This window comes from Schistocerca nitens, chromosome 2 (assembly GCF_023898315.1).
Source record: "Schistocerca nitens isolate TAMUIC-IGC-003100 chromosome 2, iqSchNite1.1, whole genome shotgun sequence".
Classification (NCBI taxonomy): domain Eukaryota; kingdom Metazoa; phylum Arthropoda; class Insecta; order Orthoptera; family Acrididae; genus Schistocerca; species Schistocerca nitens.
The window spans coordinates 858,877,135-858,898,743 of NC_064615.1; the positions used below are offsets into that span (position 1 = coordinate 858,877,135).

Here is a 21,609-nt window from a genome sequence, read left to right on the forward strand (position 1 = left end):
GAGGGCCTGATGGCACTAACCACATCAGGTTCAATAAATAGATTTAAAAAAAATTTATAATGCATTAGGTGTGTTCATATTAATGATACTATCCATTTCCCTGAAGTACCCAGTCTCGGCAGTGTTTATTGAATTGCAAAACTCTTAATTTTTTAGGTAAAAATCTTCAAAGTTTAAATAACACATCGACTTCTATTTTTAATTGTGAAAGGCAAAATGAATTATGAGTGCAAATAAGTGTTAAAACTTGGTAAGGTATCTCAGTTGTAAGTTATGATCGTTAAAGGTGTTACGAAATATAATCATCCTTCTCTTTAAGCTGACTACTCGCTATTTAGTGAACACCAGGTTTCTATCATGAGAAAAAATTTCCAGAGCTGGGCAGCTACTTGAATCCACTGAAAAATAGTGACATTATACTGTTATCATCATATCATATTAATTAATTTCCAGGTGTTACAGTGTATAGGAGATTTTAATATAGATCACTGGAATTTTAGTATTAATATAATGATAAATAGATATTCACCAGACAGTAGTTGTTGCACAGAAGTCAGGCATGTAGAAATAAAAGTACTGACAGATTGTCCAAGGCCCCCCCCACTTGCTCGTCTCTTCGCCCGAAGTCAGTCTCTCTCTCTCTCTCTCTCTCTCTCTCTCTCTCTCTCTCTATCCGCCTGAAGTCTCTCTCTCTTTCTCTCTCTCTCTCTCCCTCCGCCTGAAGTCTCTCTCTCTCTCTCTCTCTCTCTCTCTCCCTCCCTCCGCCTGAAGTCTCTCTCTCTCTCTCTCTCTCTCTCTCTCTCTCTCTCTCTCTCTCTCTCTCCGCCTGAAGTCTCTCTCTCTCTCTCTCTCTCTCTCTCTCTCTCCCTCCGCCTGAAGTCTCTCTCTCTCTCTCTCTCTCTCTCTTTCTCTCTCTCCACCTGAAGTCTCTCTCTCTCTTCGCCTGAAGTCAGTCTCTCTCTCTCTCTCTCTCTCTCTCTCTCCGCCCGAAGTCTCTCTCTCTCTCTCTCTCTCTCTCTCTCTCTCTTTCCCCGCTGAAGTCTTTCTCTCTCTTTCCCCGCTGAAGTCTCTCTCTCTCTCTCTCTCTCTCTCTCTCTCTCTCTCTCCCTTTGCCCGAGGTGCTCCTGCCCACTTCACCGGAAGTGCCTCTCTTCCGTTCACCCTAAGACTTTTTCATAGCCCCAAAGTCCATCTCTTTCCCATCCTGATCCCTTATTTTCCCCACAAATTCTTCTCTTTCCCACCTAAATCCCACCAAGTCTCCTTCTTCCCTCCCAAAAAGATTGTAGCCCCCCAAAAAATCCCACTACTCCCCTCGTAAAACCCCTCACACTGCCACAGAGAATCTGTAATATCTCCAAAAATTCCCTAACGAGGCCACCCATAATCTGTCACTTTGACCAAAAAATCCCTAACAAGGCCTCCCATAATCCCTGAATTTGCCCACAAAAATCCCTAACTCCCCCCCCCCCCTCCAATCCATCACTCTCTTCCCCAAAACAAAAGTCCCTCATCCTCACCCCCCCCCCAATTATCCATCTATCCCCTCCCCAAAAAAAAAATCCCTCAACCCCCCCCCCAATTATCCATCTATCCCTCCCTAAAAAAAAAAAAGGTCACTTTGTGCCCCCCCCCCCCCCCAGAGGCCTTCACTTTGCGTCACCCCTCTGATGCTGTCACTTTGCTCGCGCACACGCGCGGCCCCCCCCCCCCCCCACACACACACCGTAACTTTGGTCCCCTCCGTGAAGCTCGCAAGTTGCTTTCCCCCAGAGTCCATCACTCAGTTCTGTTCCTCCCAGAGGTCCTCTGGTACCCCCCCCCCCCCCCCGCCCCCCACCTCTCACCACAACCACCACCAAAATACTCACTCTTCCTGCTGCCCATCTCCCAAAGCACCTCAGCTATCTGAAACGCCCACCACCACTCCCAAAGGCCCTCGTTTTGCACCTCTTATGGCCACGACTGCCCCCTCCTCCACCAAAAGGACCCAACTTTGCCCCTCCTAAGGCCATCACTGCCCCTGGCTCCCCAAAGTACCCAACTTTGCCCATTTGCCACCAAAGGCCCTAAAAGCCCACACTTTGACCCAAGAATCCCCGATTTTGCCCTCCCTCCAAAACACTGCTCTTCATCTGTCTTCTTTCCCTCCCCCTCTGTCCCACCTCCTTTCCTCCTCTCACTTCCCTGCCTCCCTCCCTCCCCTATTTCTCCAATCAAATTCCTCCCCATCTCCCTTTCAATTCCTCCCCATCTCCACTGCAGCCACCTTGCTCCCATCTCTCCCCCCTCCCTTTGCAGACCTCTCCCCCACACGGGCACCTTGCTCCCTCACCCACCCCACAGTACCTAGCTACTGTCGAGCCGCCCCCTCACCCCACCCCCCACCCTGCCCTACAGCACCTCGCTCTTGTCACAACAGCCTCCCTCCCGCAATCACCTCGCTGCCGTGACCACCTTCAGACCCCTCACTCCTGTATCCCCCTCACTGCCACAGCTGCTGCCTCATTTTTGAAGCTGCTGACTTGCTCCTGTATGCCACCCTGCCCCACCAGTCCTGTATTCCCAGCAGCTACATCCCTCTCGAACACCCCCCCCCCCCCCCCGCCGTCTAACTCCTGTATCCCCCCACAGCTCCTGCTGCCCTCTTTCTTTTGTGGTTTAGTCACAACTTGAAGATATAGTGGGCTTTGTCTTATTGTTGGCAGTGTTACTCGAAATTTTTATCTTTGCTCTTGATCTATGTCTAGAAAGGAATTTTGAATTGTCAGTGGGACAGCGAAATTTGGATGATGCTGTATTAAGCTTTAGCGCAAATGGAAGATAGTTTTAAAGTCTGAACCAATTATGTTGCTGCTGTTACATGGTTTACCAGTGACTCTGTATGCAAATGGTGTGAGCTCCACAGCTGCGCCTGATTTTAAGTCAACGTCTTTGCCAGAATGTTTACTATGTAACCCAGCCTTGATATGCCCTTCGTTATTGCAGAAATCTGTTGAAACTGTTCTTAGCTTAGTCAATATATTTAACCAAATGTATAGTATTTTGCACACTCAAGGGGCATCGTGTCAGACACCTACGGCTCTTGGCCTCTGTTTGAGTCTACCTTTCTGCACATCCCAATGCAGGGACACATTGTATTTGGCACATGGCTGCTCTTTTCATAAGCTGTGGTTGTTTTGACTTTCCACACATTTAGTTCCATACAGAAAAGATTTTACCCACATGTGTCTGGCCTAATTTAACCATATTTTTTCTCTAAGTTGTTTTTCTGTTCCATTCTTCTATGCTCCTTTTATCATTTCTGAACTTTTTTCTTTTGATGTTCGATTTGTCCTCTTAATTGCTTCCACGAATCAGCAGTCTTTTTTGGAAAGTCACTTAGATGTCTTTGTGATGCACTACAGAGCTTGGCCTCCATTCCATCTCATTATGGTGTCAATTTTGGTCAAAATTAATTTTAGAATAATTGTTGTTAAGTGTAGCATGGTCATTACATATCCCACACATTTCTTCACATGATTATCATCGCAATAATGAGTATTAATGTATTCAGGTTCAGTAACACGATCCACCCACTGTTATTTTACCATATGAAATCAATTTTAAACCTTCAAACTGACTTTATTGGTAGCACAATATGTCAAGACATTCTTTTACAGTTAAGATCTTTCTTATGAAAATAAATGATTTACCAGCATGATAATGCTTCATATTTTTCAGCAAAGAACTTTTTGACTACCTTTCTTAAACTCTAAACTACATCTAGACACAGAATTTTTTTACAGGAGTATTAATTAAACCCAAAAAACACTATGGGTATTTATGAGAAAAGTAACAACACAGCTGTGTCTTTACTGTCTCACACAAAATTACCGCCATCTCAGGCCCACTGCCAAAAGAGTATTATATTTCCTTAGTGCATTTATTGTGGAGTCCTTATTACTAATACATGTCGGCTAGCTTTCCCCAGGAGAGTCTACTCAACACTGTGTGTTGTCTCCAGTGCATTAAACCTGATAAGAAAGAGAAGACGGGATAGGGATGAGTCCTTTTCTTTATCTTATATCACAGTGGAATTTTAACCATAGTTTCTTTACCTCTCTTATGTTCATTCAGTCCCCTACTAAAGCTGCTACTTTTTGTCTGCAACTGGTTTTTTACATACTTTCTTTTTATTTTACTAAAGTTTCCTTTACGTCTATAGTTATGCCAAGTCCACACTTGGTATCACCTGAGGCACCCACACAAGAAAAAACATAATTAAATTAAATCTATTCACCTCAACCTCCAAGTTTCTATGGAAAATTTTACTGGTGTGCAGCATCACAGTTCATTAGCCTCTGCTACACACTCCCGAACAACTATGTAATTGTCCTCCATTACACCTATATGAAAATCGCATCCTTATACCTGATAATAATTACTATAATTACGTATCGGACATAATTAAAAATTGGAAAATACTTACCAAAGCTAAAATCTTGGTGACCAAGTCATATTATCTGCCAGTTTAGACCTGTGGCTCAGAATGTTGAACTTGAACAAATAAGGATCTGAGTGGAATACAAGCAACAGACGTCTGCTTTCTACGAGGTATCGTAAGACGAGGAATATCACAATACAAATCTCCCTGCAGATCAAGCCTCTGAAAGAAACTATGGACAGTAAGTGGAGGAGATGTTAAATGACAGATTGTAGGGGAGAAGAGGAGCTTGGAAGAGGCTCTATGAACAACCTGCATAAGCAGAAATGTTTCAGGAAGAAAAAGAACACATAAATTTTCCATTTAATGGTACACAATGTATTTTTGGATGGTCCACTGTTATTCTGAGCTATTAATAGTTAGTCTCCTAACTGTTCGATTTTATCAGAGGTATGGGACACATTTTATGTCCCCTTTGCCCCATGACCCACGCCTTAGCCTATCCACCCTCTTACTCCAACTTTCTTCTGGTCCTCTCCCTCCCCCTCCCTCCCATCTTCCTTATGGCACTCTCCAAGAACCACCTCTCCTCCCGACAGACGACCCCTCCCGTCCCCTCCCCCAGACGACCCCTCCCGTCCCCTCCCCCAGACGACCCCTCCCGTCCCCTCCCCCAGACGACCCCTCCCGTCCCCTCCCCCAGACGACCCCTCCCGTCCCCTCCCCCAGACGACCCCTCCCGTCCCCTCCCCCAGACGACCCCTCCCGTCCCCTCCCCCAGACGACCCCTCCCGTCCCCTCCCCCAGACGACCCCTCCCGTCCCCTCCCCCAGACGACCCCTCCCGTCCCCTCCCCCAGACGACCCCCCCCGTCCCCTCCCCCAGACGACCCCCCCCCCCGTCCCCTCCCCCAGACGACCCCCCCCCCGTCCCCTCCCCCAGACGACCCCCCCCGTCCCCTCCCCCAGACGACCCCCCCCCGTCCCCTCCCCCAGACGACCCCCCCCCGTCCCCTCCCCCAGACGACCCCCCCCCCCCGTCCCCTACCCCACACGACCCCCCCCCGTCCCCTACCCCACACGACCACTCCCGTCCCCTCCCCCAGACGACCCCCACGGCCCTTCCCCCAGATTACCCCCGCCCCGGCCCTTCCCCCAGATGACCCCTCCCGTCCCCTCCCCCAGACGACCCCTCCCGTGCCCTCCCCCAGACGACCCCTCCCGTGCCCTCCCCCAGACGACCCCTGCCGTGCCCTCCCCCAGACGACCCCTGCCGTGCCCTCCCCCAGACGACCCCTGCCGTGCCCTCCCCCAGACGACCCCTGCCGTGCCCTCCCCCAGACGACCCCTGCCGTGCCCTCCCCCAGACGACCCCTGCCGTGCCCTCCCCCAGACGACCCCTGCCGTGCCCTCCCACAGACGACCCCTGCCGCCCCCTCCCCCAGTCCCCACAGTCCTCCTCGGATGCGTCGTCCTGTCCCCACAGTCGTCCCTTCCCGTCCACCCAGTCGCCCCCCCCCACCCCCAGCCGTCCCTTCCCGTTGCCCTCCCCCATCCCGTCCCCCCTCCCCCCACCCCCAGCCGTCCCTTCCCATTGCCCTCCCCCATCCCGTCCCCCCTCCCGCCCCGCCGGTCACCCCCACCCCACCACTTCTCATCCCCCCAACTATTCCCAACACTCTACCTTCCTTTTCCCCATCTCTTTGCTTTGCCCCCAGTCTCTTCCCTCTCCCATATTTCCCCTTGCCCATGATTCCTCCCCTCTTTCCTCACCTCCTTACCTCCCTCCTCCCTCATCTGCTCCCTTGCCTTCTCACTCACCTCCTGCCAACACCCCTCTCTAATCCTCAATTTTATTCACAATCTTAGAGCTTCAAATTACACTCATGAGTAGTTTTTTATGTCATTATTAAATTATTTGAAGTATGTTTTATGTGTATTTTGTTCACAGGAGTATGATTCTGTTGAGCTCTACACTGCATATCCACCAGAAGTTCTGGACCCTCATGATACTATACAGAGACAGCCTTTGCCACGCTTGCGAGGAGATTTTCCAGTTCTTGTGTCAGATGTGACTACTCCTTCACACTTTTGTATGATTTTGTATGACATCCGTCACCAGCTTGAGAGTCTTATGGATGAGATCCAGTATGTATGAAAGTGCTTATTCTGTTATAGCTCTTAATGTGTGTTGTTGTTTTTTTTTTTTTTTTTTTTTTTTTTTTTTTTTTTTTTTTTTTGTGCTGATTATGTTTGAATGTCTGTTAGCAAGTGTGTAATGTTTCAGTGCATTTGATGTATTTTTATCTTTGGTGCTTCTGGTTGGTATGGTCTTCTATTCCATTGTGAACACTTTCCTAAATACCAGTGTTAATTGCAAGTGTTCTTTGTCTTTGTTTGAGTACCTTTTCTTTCAAGGAATAACTCTTTCATCGTAAGCTCTTACAAGTAGATTACAGTCTGCCCAACAAGTTATGTACCCAGGAAAACATATTTTGTTAGTTAGGTAAATTTTTACTTTCCTTTGTATCAAGCAATCTCAGAAGTGAGTTCAATTAAAAGGAGGATTTTCACTTACTAAGTGGAGATCAAGTGAACTAATTTTTCAGTGTCCAGAAGTCTTGTCAGAGATAATTAGATATAATTTTCAACGATGGATATCTCAAATTAATTGCTGGACGTTGTTGACTGAAGTATAATACAGCCAGTTGGAGGCACAGATGTTTAGAACTTGTGGAATGAGTGTAAGGCTTTTTATATCGTCTGGTATGGCATTTGATAGTTGCAAATATTTATGTCCTGCTGTAGTAAATGGCATGTGGAATCGACTTACAGGGATCTGCAAGACATGTAGTTAAATTGAAACTGCTGTTCCTTAATTATAAAATATTTCATTGTGGTACTATTGCACAAAGAAAATTGAAGCATTGGCACAAATTCTTGCAAATGTTGCTGAAACAGAGGGGAGGTACAGAAAAGATTCCCAAAGTGTTTGATGGTCTGTGCACGAAATATGTTCTAAACCTAATTGTGGTAAGATACCTTATGAAAAATGGTTTGAGAAGGAAATATCATTGAAGCATATGGGTAAGTTTGGAGCCAGCTCTGCAATTCTCCATTTTTCATGCCTGCACTTCAGTTGCCTTGTCTCCTGAATTCGGCTGGTCAAGTTGCAGCAGTTCATGATCAGAGTTTTTGGCATTTTATAATTACAATATTTTACATTGCACTTGAGTGCAGCATTTGCATATTAAATAAAAGGATTAGGAGCACCAGGTGCACAAATGTCAGGAGATTAGTTACAAACGTAGTTATAGAATTGGGTTTGGATCACATTTCTACAGACACAGTGTACAAATTACTATTATTAGTAAGATAAAGAAACAGTTTGTACATTGACAGTAACAAGATTCTCAGGGTCATTACAGTGGTTTAAAATTGTGGTTTCTGAGAGACAAATGGAACTGGCAGGTGGATTTGAATGAGAGAGCTGTCGTGCACTTTACCAGGCATGGGTCGGACTGTTGTCACAGTCAAATACATGCAGCATTTTGGCTGGCTATATATCCCAGTAGCCACAATAGTGTAGACAAGGCAAAATGCATGTCTTTGACAGAGCCTGGTGTGGTATATTTGGTGTGGGCAGTGTGGCGAAAGACATTCAGAAGCAAAGTCACCTCTAGGCTCTTGCCAGGAAGTGTCACCTTTGCCGTCTCAGTGACACGTGCCCCTAGATGATCTCTTTGCGCTCTCCAGAGTTATTTCTATGGGCGTGGCCACACACACCCAATTGGCCAGCTTATGGTCTCGTGGCCGCAACATCCTTGTGAAATATTTTGCCTGCCCACAGTTCTCATGGCAGAAAACAGGAGACCTATACACTGGGAAAACTGCATTCCCCAGTTAAGAATGGAAGTCCTTTGTCCTGCTGACTCATCCATTTGTCACTTCTGCCCCTGCAAATGCTAATGTCACCTTTCATTCCATCTTGACAATGTCTTGGGTCTGTGATAGGTCCCATGGTTCTCTTAACAGGAGATCACACACGGCCTCAATACAAAACCATTTATGGCAAGTTTTCCTTTGCCTGGCAAACTGCAAACATCATCTTAGATCTAGTTCGACAGTGTGTTTGAGGCTGCCCCCCTTTCACACTTCTCAACAGTAGAGCACCATACAAAGGATGTCAAGGATTTTTGTCTTTTGCAGAGAATACAGTAAAGAAACATGGGCTTAATGTTACTCTCTGAACAATCTCCGTACAATATATTTTGGATAAATGGCAGCATCAGTCGTAAATATTGAAATCCTTTATTTTACAAATTGATTTTGGTCACTGTGTGACCATCTTCAGTGTTAAAAATCCAGAAGAACCATCAGACATGAGGATCTTGACACAAATGTGGCCCAATTTATAACCACCTTCAACAAATACAGAAACAGAAAAATATATACGAATATACAGATTCTCATACATACCAAATAATTCGAACCTTGTAGGCCCATATAATAGCACAATGTTTTCTATGAGGTGTAACACGTACAGTGTCAGTTGTGTTCACACATTGGTTCATATGGACATTGTTGGTACATGGCTGCCCCTTCTTACCACACAGGAAGTAACAGCCAACCGAGTCCACTTGAAATCTGTGGTCACTGTTTGCAATCTCTTGTCTCCCTCCTGATACGCCACCTATGCCCGCTGCCCTATCTGCCCTTACTCCTGCTTGTGGATTTTAATGCTAAGCATACCTTGTGAGGCCGTATTTTTTTTATCTAGTTTTGGTCTCCTCATAGACAAGTTTCTTGCAAACCATGACCTGTGCATTCTTAATTATGGTTCCCCTACCCATTTTAGTGCCGCTTATGGCACTTCCTCTGCGACTGTTCCCCCCCCCCCCCCCTCCCACCCTCACTTCCCCTCTCCTCCTCCTTTCACTAAAGTGGTTGCCACATGACGACCTGTGCAATAGCGACCACTTCCTGTTGATTCTCTGATTTCCTTCACATGTCCATATGGTCAGGTTACCCCGCTGGGCTTTCTAATGCACTGGCTTGTCTCTATATGCCTCCCAGGTCAGGTATACCCCCTCTTTGTCGGGTTATATTGATCAAGTCATCCATAATGTGTCCGATATGGTTAGTCATGCCATCGGCATTACCGTTCCCAGCTCGACGGGCCCCTTCTTTCTCCGCCAGCCAGTCCCATGGTGGAGCACTGCCATTGCCATCACCATCTGTGATTGCTGTCGAACCTTGAAACACTGAAATGACTAAAATATGGCGTTTCAGTCTTCGATCACTATACTTTATTTTCAATTACCGGTTTTGGGCTAGCTGCCCATCTTCAGATCTGTTAGACAAAGTTAAAAATGTAATTAATAAAAGAGATACAGTTAATGATAGAAACATCTTAGTTTACAAAAAGAAATTTTGGAATGTATTAAATGCCAACATACCATATATTGTAGTTACAGAGTAACTTGTCCGTACAGAACACTCGGTTCGCTGTCATAAGTAATCGAAACAAAGAAGAGGAAACGCACATTTTCGAAACGATATCTACATTTTAATTATATTTTATGTTTCTTTAAAAAGAAATTTTAAATTAGTGTAAATTTTTCGTTTCATGGTCCACTCAAAAAAGATTATTCATATGTTATTGCCTTTAAATAATTGTTTTATTAAAAAGAATATTTGCCATTAATATATACGGTGAAATAATAACAGATGCACAATTGTTAGAGGTAGAGGGCATTTTTTACTGTTACCAATCAGGTTACTCTTAAAAACTGCGATATAAGGTTTTAACAGATTGAAATTTACTTTACTTATGACAGTGAACCGAGTGTTCTGTACGGACAAGTTACTCTGTAACTACAATATATGGTATGTGTGCATTTAATACGTTCCAAAATTTCTTTTTGTAAACTAAGATGTTTCTATCACTAACTGTATCTCTTTTATTAATTACATTTTTAACTTTGTCTAACAGATCTGAAGATGGGCAGCTAGCCCGAAACCGGTAATTGAAAATAAAGTATAGCGATCGAAGACTGAAACGCCATATTTTATTAATGAACAATCGCGGAATTCCCATTGAGATGATTATGTCTAGTTTTGATAAACTTAAATGACTCCCATCCTCTGCCAGTCTTATTACTTTAAATGCCCGTTACTTAATAGACAGAACAATCGGGTGCATTGGGAATGCTATGTCTCCTCCCCTGTCTTTTCATTACTCAGCCTTGAAGGCTGTCTTCCATCTTGGGCCTTGCTCTCCTGGGTGGCCTTTGCACGGGTCCATTAGACTGCACGAAACACCTTGCGACCCATTTGCGATGGCTCTGGCATCAGCCCCATATCTGGCCAACTTCCTCCTTTGGAGACAGTGGGCTGAAGCTTCCCACTTACATTTTACCCCTTTTCAGCAGAATCCTATAATGAATGTTTTACTGAACGGGAGCTTCTTCCATCCCTCTTATCTTCTAATGATTCATACCCTGACTCCTGGCTCTATCCACAACCAATTGCTTCAACACCTCAGTCCTCCACGACTAGAATATCACCTCTGAGTGTTTAACTGTATTTGGCTCCAAGGGGTTTTTCCATGTCAATGAACGGACATTATTGTGGTTCCCCTCCTTTAGCTGGTAAGGATCCATCGTCCCTCATTGGTTAGCAGTCGGTAAGTCTGATCTATGCCCCCAGCAAGTTATTTGAGCAGATGGTGGTTCATCAGCTCTGCTGGAGCCTTGAATCTTGAGACCTTTCATGTCCTTAGGCTTTCTTCGAGCTTCATAAGGCCTACGGCATGGTTTGGTGCTGTCTCATCTTACTTGCACTCTATGACTTGCACCCCCCCCCCCCCTCCCAATTTGTATTCCCCAGGTCCTGTCCTGCCCCACTGGTTGTTCCGAATTCAGGTTGACACTTTTCTCTGCTCTCTGTCGACCCGGAAGAATGGCATTCCATAGGGTCCTGAATTAAGTGTCCTTTTTCTCATCGCTATTAATGGCCTCAAGACTTGGAAGAGCAGTTGAACGGAATGGACAGTGTCTTGAAAGGAGGATATAAGATGAACATCAACAAAAGCAAAACTAGGATAATGTAATGTAGTCGAATTAAGTCGGGCGATGCTGAGGGAATTAGATTAGGAAATGAGACACTTAAAGTAGTAAAGGAGTTTTGCTATTTGGGGAGCAAAATAACTGATGATGGTCAAAGTAGAGACGATATAAAATGTTGACTGGCAATGGCAAGGAAAGTGTTTCTGAAGAAGAGAAATTTGTTAACATCGAGTATAGATTTAAGTGTCAGGAAGTCGTTTCTGAAAGTATTTGTATGGAGTGTAGCCATGTATGGAAGTGAAACATGGACGATAAATAGTTTGGACAAGAAGAGAATAGAAGCTTTCGAAATGTGGTGCTACAGAAGAATGCTGAAGATTAGATGGGTAGATCACATAACTAATGAGGAAGTATTGAATAGGATTGGGGAGAAGAGAAGTTTGTGGCACAGCTTGACCAGAAGAAGGGATCGGTTGGTAGGACATGTTCTGAGGCATCAAGGGTTCACCAATTTAGTATTGGAGGGCAGCGTGGAGGGTAAAAATCGTAGAGGGAGACCAAGAGATGAATACACTAAGCAGATTCAGACGGATGTAGGCTGCAGTACGTACTGGGAGATGAAGAAGCATGCACAGTATAGAGTAGCATGGAGAGCTTCATCAAACCAGTCTCAGGACTGAAGACCACAACAACAAATTAATGGTCTCATGGCCTTTGTTGGAATGTTGGTTGCCCAGCTCTGTATGTGGAGCACTTCTGTGTATGAGCTAGTTCCCATGCTGTAACCTCTGCGGAAAGACAGCTCCAGAGTGCCACCAAGTGTGGTTCCACATGGACTCTCTCCTCTGTTTTTCTGTTCTTAAATCAAGGGTGATGCATTTCTGTTGCTGTACTACAATCCAACCTTATCTGGAGCTCTGTCTTAATACCCAGTGCCTGACCACAGTTGTCCAGTTCCATTTCTTGGGTCTTCTTTTTGATAACAAGCTTACTTGGCTCTCCCTATATCCACCTTCTGAAGAAAATCTGTTTCCATAAACTCAAGTGTTCTTCGCTTCCTTACCCACATATTTTATAGTGCAGATTGTTTGACTCTTCTCTGCCTTTATTGGGCCTTAGTTCTGTCCTGTATGGATAACTGTTATCAAGTTCACAGCTCTGCTCCCCCTTTCATACTGTTCCTGTAGGACCCTGTCCACCATCATGGTATCCATTCGGCCACGAGTGCCTTTTGCACTAGGCCTGTTGATAGTCTTTTTCTTGATGCTGGGATCCTCACCCATCTTCCGGTTCTTCGATGTGATTTCCATCTTCCCTCTTTGTCCAGTTTTCCACGTTCTCATCCGATCAACCCCCATTGATTAGTTCCTTGGCCCCAGATTCAAATGGATTTCTCTCAGTGTCCAAAATCCTCCATCAATCCTATAGTGTTCTGTCCACTTTCACAGGAGTTCAGGGATGCTACTAGTTTTTACATCAGTGGCTCGAACACCACTAGTCACGTGAGATATGCCTACATATCTTCTGTTGGCACTGAACACCTGTTGGCACTGAACACCATCTCTTGCCTGTCAAGTGTTGGATGGTCACTATGGAACTGATGGCCATTTACCAGGCCCTTTGCTTTATTAAATGGTCTTCCCTCACTGAGTTTTATTATGTACAGTCTCAATTAATGGCCTTCAGGCTATCACCCAGTGTTCCCCCCACCTCTTGGTCTCTACCATCAATGATCTTCTCGCCGATTTTGACTGTGCTGCTTTGGATAACCCGGGTAATGAGCTTGCTGATTGATTGTTTGGGTGGTGGGAGGGGGGGAGACAGCCACTATTCCCCAGTGCCCGTGACCCCTCTAGGGGTGGATTTGTGGCATCACATCTTATTCCTCTTCGCTGAGTCATGGGCCGACTCATATTTGGCCACCCTCCAGTCAAATAAACGCTGTGTGATGAAGGGAGTCCCCTGCCACATGTTGTTCTTCCTTACACCTCCCCTGATAGGAATCTACTATCCTCTGCCACTTTGTATTGGCCATACCAGGTTGACGCCCCCTACACCTCCCCTGATGGGAATCTACTGTCCTCTGCCATCTTCGTATTGGCCATACCAGGTTGACGCCCCCCTCTTTTTTTATTTATTTATTTTTACTCCATAATGAGTTGCATCCCCACCTCTTTTGTAATTGTCCACCAGCCCGTGCCCATTTTTTTTCCCTGGTCTTTTTCGCCATTTTTTCCCTGGTCTTTTTTGCCATTTTTTCCCTGGTCTTTTTTGCCATTTTTTCCCTGGTCTTTTTTGCCATTTTTTCCCTGGTCTTTTTTGCCATTTTTTCCCTGGTCTTTTTTGCCATTTTTTCCCCTGGTCTTTTTCGCCATTTTTTCCCTGGCCTTTTTCGCCATTTTTTCCCTGGTCTTTTTCGCCATTTTTTCCCTGGTCTTTTTCGCCATTTTTTCCCTGGTCTTTTTCGCCATTTTTTTTCCTGGTCCTTTTCGCCATTTTTTCCCTGGTCTTTTTCGCCATTTTTTCCCTGGTCTTTTTCGCCATTTTTTTCCCTGGTCTTTTTCGCCATTTTTTCCCTGGTCTTTTTCGCCATTTTTTCCCCCTGGTCTTTTTCGCCGTTTTCTTCCCTGGTGTTTTTCGCCATTTTTTTCTGGTCTTGGTCTATTTCGCCATATTTTTTTCTGGTCTTGGTCTATTTCACCATATTTTTTTCTGGTCTTGGTCTATTTCGCCATATTTTTCTGGTCTTTTTCTTGTGTCCTCTTTCTCTGGTGTTCTCCTTGTTGTGTCTCGATCATTTTACAGTCTAGGGATCGAGATGGGTCTTCGGCAGCGCTGGTGCCCTTTGATCTCACCCCTCTCCACCTCCTCCTCCCTTCCTTTTTTTGGACTCTTTCTTCTACCCAAACATTCCTTCTGCCTCTTTGTTTGCCTGATTTCCTCTCCGACGACTGGACTGTACTATTGGTGTTGTTACTGTCACTCTGTACCTTGGGACTAATGACTTTGCTGTTTGGTCTCCTCTCCAAACCAACTAACGATACACATCACATTTCAAGTGAGTGTCTAAGACATCCTTGCTGTGAGAGTTATATTGATATATCAGATGATAAAGAATTATTATTTGGCGTTTTACTGCAGCCACTTAGTCCAACTTTTCACTATTTCTTTGGAGATCATGTTCATTTTTCTCTTTTATTGTGTTATTTCATTTTTTTTGTTTGCATCAGTGTATTCTGTAATTGTATCGTTACCATTTCAAGTAAAGAGTGTCTACAAAAAATGTATTTTTCTTTTCACTGAACTTGATTATTTACGGTGGTTTATTAATTTATGATGGTCAGTAAACAAAAAATACTTGTTTTGTTCTGTAAATGTATTGTATAAGCTATGACTTTCTTTGCTAGTAAGGAAAATAAAGCATTTCCAAGCATCAACTGATTAAGGTAAAATTTTAAAGCCTCAAAATTAACCAGTCTGGCTTTGTCCAACTATGTTGAAAATTTGCCTTCAATGTTATTTACTTTGTACAAATTTTCATTTCATTACTTTATGTGCAGGAGATGCATTTTTAATATTGTTATCAGAGGCACGCATTCAACACTTTCGAATCCTTTTCCATTATGCTGTCATTTCAGTTCATCCCCAAAGGGTTGATACCTTTGCTCATTTTCCTTACTTTCTGTGTAATAAGACACTAGACTCCAATTTTGATGTGTATTCTTCAATTACTGATATTTGACATCAATCTCCTGAATATAATATCACGTCTGAAGGCACTAAGCAACGTACTATGTTTTCTCCTGAAATAGGTTTTTTTATACTACCGAAGGAGAAAAGTACAAAATGCCACACAGTGCTATTTGCAAAGGTTTGTTGTGCATTGCACGCTATGAGAGTAACCAAGAATGGCATCGTGCACAGATCTGCAGCGTAAAGGATGGAATGTCTAAAATCAAAGTGAGTTTACGACTTTTTACTTATTTATGGTAATCCCGCATGCTCAGAGAGATTTTCTTGTAATTGAAAAGTTATGAGAGATCTTAAGATTCATATTTTTAGATATTGTAAATGTGCAAGAAGGTGCAAAAGATTCAGTTATTATTGTAATGGTGTATTCTGCAGTTTCAGAAATAATAGACTCTCACTGTAATTGTAGATTTGCTGCTGATTTAGGACACATTCAAAGAAAAGAACACGTGTTCATATCAGATTATCCTCATTGAAAGTAAAAAATGTGAATGCCATTGTTTTTGCATTGCACATTTGTCTGCAATAGGTGAGTGGTTGCCTGTCACTTATTTTACATATTGTTCCATCAAGAATTTGCATTATTGCTAGGAACACCATCCAAAGTGAGTCTAGGTTTATTTTACTTCATTGAACAACTATAAATAGTAGAATTAATTTGTCTCCATGTTTTACAGTACTGCAGGATTGTAATTCAGGTTTTTAAATATGTGTGTGTGCGTGCATGCGTGCACCTTTACACGTGCATCCCATGTTTAATGGACCCTTGTTGTTGTGTTTTTACTCCAGCAAGTCACACACAAACGTATATGATGATCAGCTCCAGTCTGACCTGCTCTTCCAGTATGTACACATTCGTATGTGAAGTATCCAGGCACCTAGTAATGGACATTAATGTGATGTGTGTCCACCATTCACTTTTATGATAATTTGAACTCTGCTGGGAACGCTTTCGTATACTTGTCTGAATGTCTGTGGAGGAATGGCAGCCCATTCTTCCTCAGGAGTCGAAATGAGATAAAATAGTGATGTTGGACCCTGTGGTCTGGAGCAAAGATGACATTCTAAAGGATCCGTAAGGTTTTCAATTGGGTTCATTTCAACACTCTGGGCAGACTGATCTGTTTCAGGAATTTTGTTGTCCACAAAACATTCCTAACAGATGCTGCTTTATGACAGGACGCATTGTCATGCCGATACAATCAATCATTGTCTCCGAATGGGCTCCTCTTCTATACACTATACAAAGTGCTATAAAGTGTTTTCATATGCTTCAATATTTGGTGTTTTCCTAAGTGCAATAAGAAATCTACACCCTAGCCAGGAAAAACTCCCCATATATTTACACTAGCTACTCTGTAGCTGGTTATTAGCATTGCGCATGTTGACGGGTAATGTTATCTAGGCATTCGACAAAACGAAATCTTTCCCCCAGATTGCCACTGGTAATAGCATGATTCATCGCTCCCAGTTATCTGTTTGAAGTCATTCGTTGTCCAGTGGTGTTGCTATGTACACCTCCTTGGGCTTTGCTTAGCACCGACTACAGAAATGTGTGACTTATGAGGACCTGCTCTTTCATTGTGCTCATTCTTTTTAACTCCCTAAGCTCAGTCGTTGTGTTAGCTGCACAAGCAACTTTTTCCACTGGTTTCATGGCATTTTTTCTAACCACGCTCCCCAACAGTCGATTGTTCCTGTACGTGATGTCTGCTTTGCCTTGGTTTAGTTGTGGTTATTCCTTTATGTTTTCACTTTACAATCACATCACGAACTGTCAAATAGGGCAGCTTTAGAAGAGTTTAAATGTCCCTGATGGATTTGTTACTCAGGTGATGCCCAATGACTACTCCATGTTTGAAGTCACTGAGCTTCCCTCACTGACCCATTATAGTGTCACTGCTTCTCTACACACAACATAAGATTCACAATTGCTCGTTAGGGGTGCAGTGGTAGAACTTTTGAGTTACTCACCATGTAACCAGTTCTGCTACTTAGATATACAGTGCAGATTTGATTAGCTGGACTAATTGTTGTTGTAAGTTGATCAAGTAAGCAGAAATGTGAATAATTGAATGTATCGAGAAAAGTGATTTTCATATTATTAATTCTTTAAAGACAACCTCCACCACCTGGGTATGGTTACTTCTAGGAGTGTTTTAATATGTTTATCTGTCCGGTGTTAGTGCATAATATTGTGTGTTTATTCAGAACAACAAAAACAAATTAAACTTTTTAAAATCAACAAAAATCAATATTTAATAGAGATTAGACACACATTTTTGTACATGAGTGCATATTTTCTTAATTACTAAAATGCTGCAACCTTAAATCATTAGATACCTAACAAAAGTGAAATAGGATAGTTACTGTAGTTTAATTTTGTTTAAAATAATTGATAACTGTCACTTGACATTAACAATTTCTTCTCTTCATTGCTGCTGAATCACAAACGTGTTTTAATTGTAGTAAACTAAAGGTTTTACTCTCTGTTTCTCGAATAATTTGAAAGCCAGTTCCAGGGCTTTAAGTGCTTCCATATGAGGTGGTTCTGCATCATTTTCTGCTATTCATTTGCTTCTTCTGTTTTATGTTCTTGCATTTCATGATATTCATTTGCCTGCAATATATTTTCAGCAATTTTATCATCAGACATGATCTGGAAACCTTGATGATTACTGTCACAAGTGACTGTTTCATATCATCAGCATCACATTATTGGCATATTTGTGAGTTTGTCAGTAGCTCATTTATATCCTCCAAGAACAGAGTCATCCACATTATTTATTGAATTTTTGTGCTCCTATTTTGTTATTCTGTTCCAACCTTCGTTCAAAGTCTTCCTTTCAATCAAATCCCATTCATCTACAACCATGTAACAACACTTGTTTAAATTTGCGTGAAAAATGACAAAATGACTTAACATTATCTTCGTCCACAGATAACAATCTAGTTACAAGTTGTTTTCTGTAAAATCGTTTTAATGTTTCAGTAACACTTTGATCCTTTGCTACAAGCAAGGATGTCACAGTAAGAGGCAGTTTTACTCTACACATTTCCATTTTCTCTCTCTTAACATTTCAGCCAAAGGACGGATTCTAGTAAAAGTAGGAAATTTCCCTGTGTATCTATTTTATTGTGAATGACTAGGTGTTCATCTGTTTTATGAAAAGGAAAGGCATAGCAAAAAGACTGTCACAAATAAAGCTTTTGGCAATAAGGCCTTCCTCAAAAGATGATGACAAACATGCACACACATGCGCAAACGCAACTCACACACACACGACTGCAGTCTCGGGCAACTGTAACAACACTGCGAGCAGCAGCACCAGTACCAGTGCATGATGGAAGTGAGGACTGGGTGGAGGTAAGGAGGAGTATGGGGCAGGGATAGTGGGGTAGGGGTGGTGGACATTTCACTGCTGCTGAGGAGTGCGCAGGGACAAGGTGGAGGGAGGATAGGGCAGCTATGTGGAATCAGTAGGGCAGATGGAGAACAGGGGAGAGGTGGGGAAGGAGGGGAGAGGGGGGTGACGGACAGGAAGAGAAGTAAAAAGACTGGGTGCAATGGTGGAATGAGGGCTGTATAGTGCTGGAATGGGAACAGGTAGGCTCGGTGAGTGAGGACAATGACTAACGAAGTTTGAGACCAGGAGGGTTATGGGAACGTAGGATATATTGCAGGGAAAGTTCCCACATTCACAATTCAGAAAAGCTGGTGCTGATGGGAAGGATCCATATGACATAGGCTGTGAAGCAGTCATTGAAAAATATACTACTGGTAATTAAAATTGCTACACCACGAAGATGATGTGCTACAGATGCGAAATTTAACCGACAGGAAGAAGATACTGCGATATGCAAATGATTAGCTTTTCAGAGCATTCACACAAGGTTGGCGCCGGTGGTGACACCTACAACGTTCTGATATGAGGAAAGTTTCCAACCGATTTCTCATACACAAACAGCAGTTGACCGGCATTGCCTAGTGAAACGTTGTTGTGATGCCTCGTATAAGGAGGAGAAATGCGTACCATCACGTTTCCGACTTTGATAAAGGTCGGATTGTAGCCTATCGCAATTGCGGTTTATCGTATCGCGACATTGCTGCTCGCGTTGCTCGAGATGCAATGACTGTTAGCAGAATATGGAATTGGTGGGTTCGGGAGGGTAATATGGAACGCCTTGCTGGATCCCAACGGGCTCGTATCACTATCAGTTGAGATGACAGACATCTTATCTGCATGGCTGTAATGGATCGTGCAACCACGTCTCGATCCCTGTATGAACAGTTCGACGACGTTTGCAGCAGCTTTGACTATCAGCTCAGAGACCATGGCTACAGTTACCCTTGAGGCTGCATCACAGACAGGAGTGCCTGCGATGGTCTACTCAACGACGAACCTGGGTGCACGAACGGCAAAACGTCTTTTTTTAGCATCATGATGGTCGCGTCCGTGTTTGGCGACATGCGGTGAACGCACATTGGAAGTGTGTGTTTGTCATCGCCATACTGGTGTATCACTCGGCGTGATGGTATGGGGTGCCATTGGTTACACGTCTCGATCACCTCTTGTTCACATTGATGGCACTTTGAACAGTGGACGTTACATTTCAGATGTGTTACGAACCGTGGCTCTACCCTTCGTTCGATCCATGCGAAACCCTACATTTCATCAGGATAATGCACGACCACATGTTGCAGGTCCTGTACGGGCCTTTCTGGATACAGAGAATGTTCGACTGCTGCACTGGCCAGCACATTCTCCAGATCTCTCACCAACTGAAAATGTCTGGTCAATGGTGGCCGAGCAACTGGCTCGTCACAATATGCCTGTCACTGCTCTTGATGAACTGTGTTATCGTGTTGAAGCTGTATGGGCAGCTGTACCTGTACACGCCATCCAAGCTCTGTTTGACTCAGTGCCCAGGCATATCAAGGCCGTTATTACGGCCAGAGGTCGTCGTTCTGGGTACTGATTTCTCAGGATGTATGCACCCAAATCGCGTGAAAATGTAATCACATGTCAGTTCTAGTATAATATATTTGTCCAGTGAATACCCGTTTATCACCTGCATTTCTTCTTGGTGTAGCAATTTTATTGGCCAGTAGTGTAGGATGTCACGTTTTGCAGTGCTCTGAGCAACCAAGTGGTCCACTTGTTTCTTGGCCACAGTTTGTCAGTGACCATTCATGCAGACTGACAACTAGTTGGTTGTCATGCCCACCTAGTATGCAGCACAGTGTTTGCTGCTTAGCATGTAGTTCACATGACTGGCTCCACAGGGCATTTGACGGGATAGGTGATGTTTGTGACTGGACTGGAGTAGATGGTGTTGGGAGGATGTGTGGGACATGTCTTGCATCAAGGTCTGTTACCCTCCCAACCTTGTACAAAAACAAATCTTCAGTGCCTTGTCTTTCCTGTCTCCCAACACCTCTCAAAGTCCAGCAGTCCAGCCACAGAACATTCCCCTCGTAACTCAGTACTACCCAGGACTGGAGCAACTGAATTACATTCTCTACCAGGGTTTCAGCTGCCTCTCGTCATGCCCTGAAATGAAAAATGTCCTTCCCACCCCTCCTTCAGTGGTATTCCTCCGTCCACCGAACCTAAACAGTATACTAGCCCCTCCCTACACAACCCCTGCTACCAACCTCTTACCTCATGGCTCATACACTGCAATACACCTAGATGGAAGGCCTGTCATGTATATCCTCCCACCACCACCACCACCACTACCTACTCCAGTCCAATCACATACCTCATCAAAGGTAGGTCTACCTGTGAAACCAGTCATGTGATCTACAAGCTAAGCTGGAATCTCTGTGCTGCATTGAATGTGGGCATGACAACCAACAAGCTGTCTGTCTGCATGAATGGCCACCGACAAACTATGGCCAAGAAACAAATGGACACCCGGTTGCTGAGCACACAGCCAACCATGACATCCTTCATTTCAAGGACTGCTTTACAGCCTGTGTCATATGGATCCTTTCCACCAGCACCAGCTTTTCTGAATTGTGCAGGTGGGAACTTTCCCTGCAATATATCCTACATTCCTGTAATCCCCCTGGTCTCCACCTTCGTTAATCATTGTCCTCGCCCATCCAGCCTCCCTGTTCCCATCCTAGCACTATACAGCTCTCATTCCACCATAGCACCCAGTCTTTTTACTTCTCTTCTTTTCCGCTATCCCCCCCACCTCTCCCCTGCTTTCCGTCTAGCCTCCCGACTGCACATAGCTGCCTTATCCTCTCTCCACCTTGTCCCTGTGCGCTCCTGAGCAGCACTGCACTGTTCGCCACCCCTAACCCACTGTCCCTCCCCTCCCCAGCCTCACCCTCACCCTCACCCTCCCC

General features: G+C 44.2%; 1 protein-coding gene across 2 annotated transcripts in view; it reads left to right on the forward strand.

Annotated features, from left to right (window-relative positions):
* LOC126237120 (uncharacterized) overlaps nucleotides 1–21,609 on the forward strand; it is a 331,755-nt gene that overhangs the window by 167,042 nt on the left and 143,104 nt on the right. For both annotated transcript variants that reach the window (XM_049946935.1, XM_049946936.1), the window contains 2 exons: nucleotides 6,377–6,573; nucleotides 15,308–15,455. In XM_049946935.1, coding sequence (XP_049802892.1) covers nucleotides 6,377–6,573; nucleotides 15,308–15,455 — 345 coding nt within the window. The remainder of the gene's footprint in view (nucleotides 1–6,376; nucleotides 6,574–15,307; nucleotides 15,456–21,609) is intronic.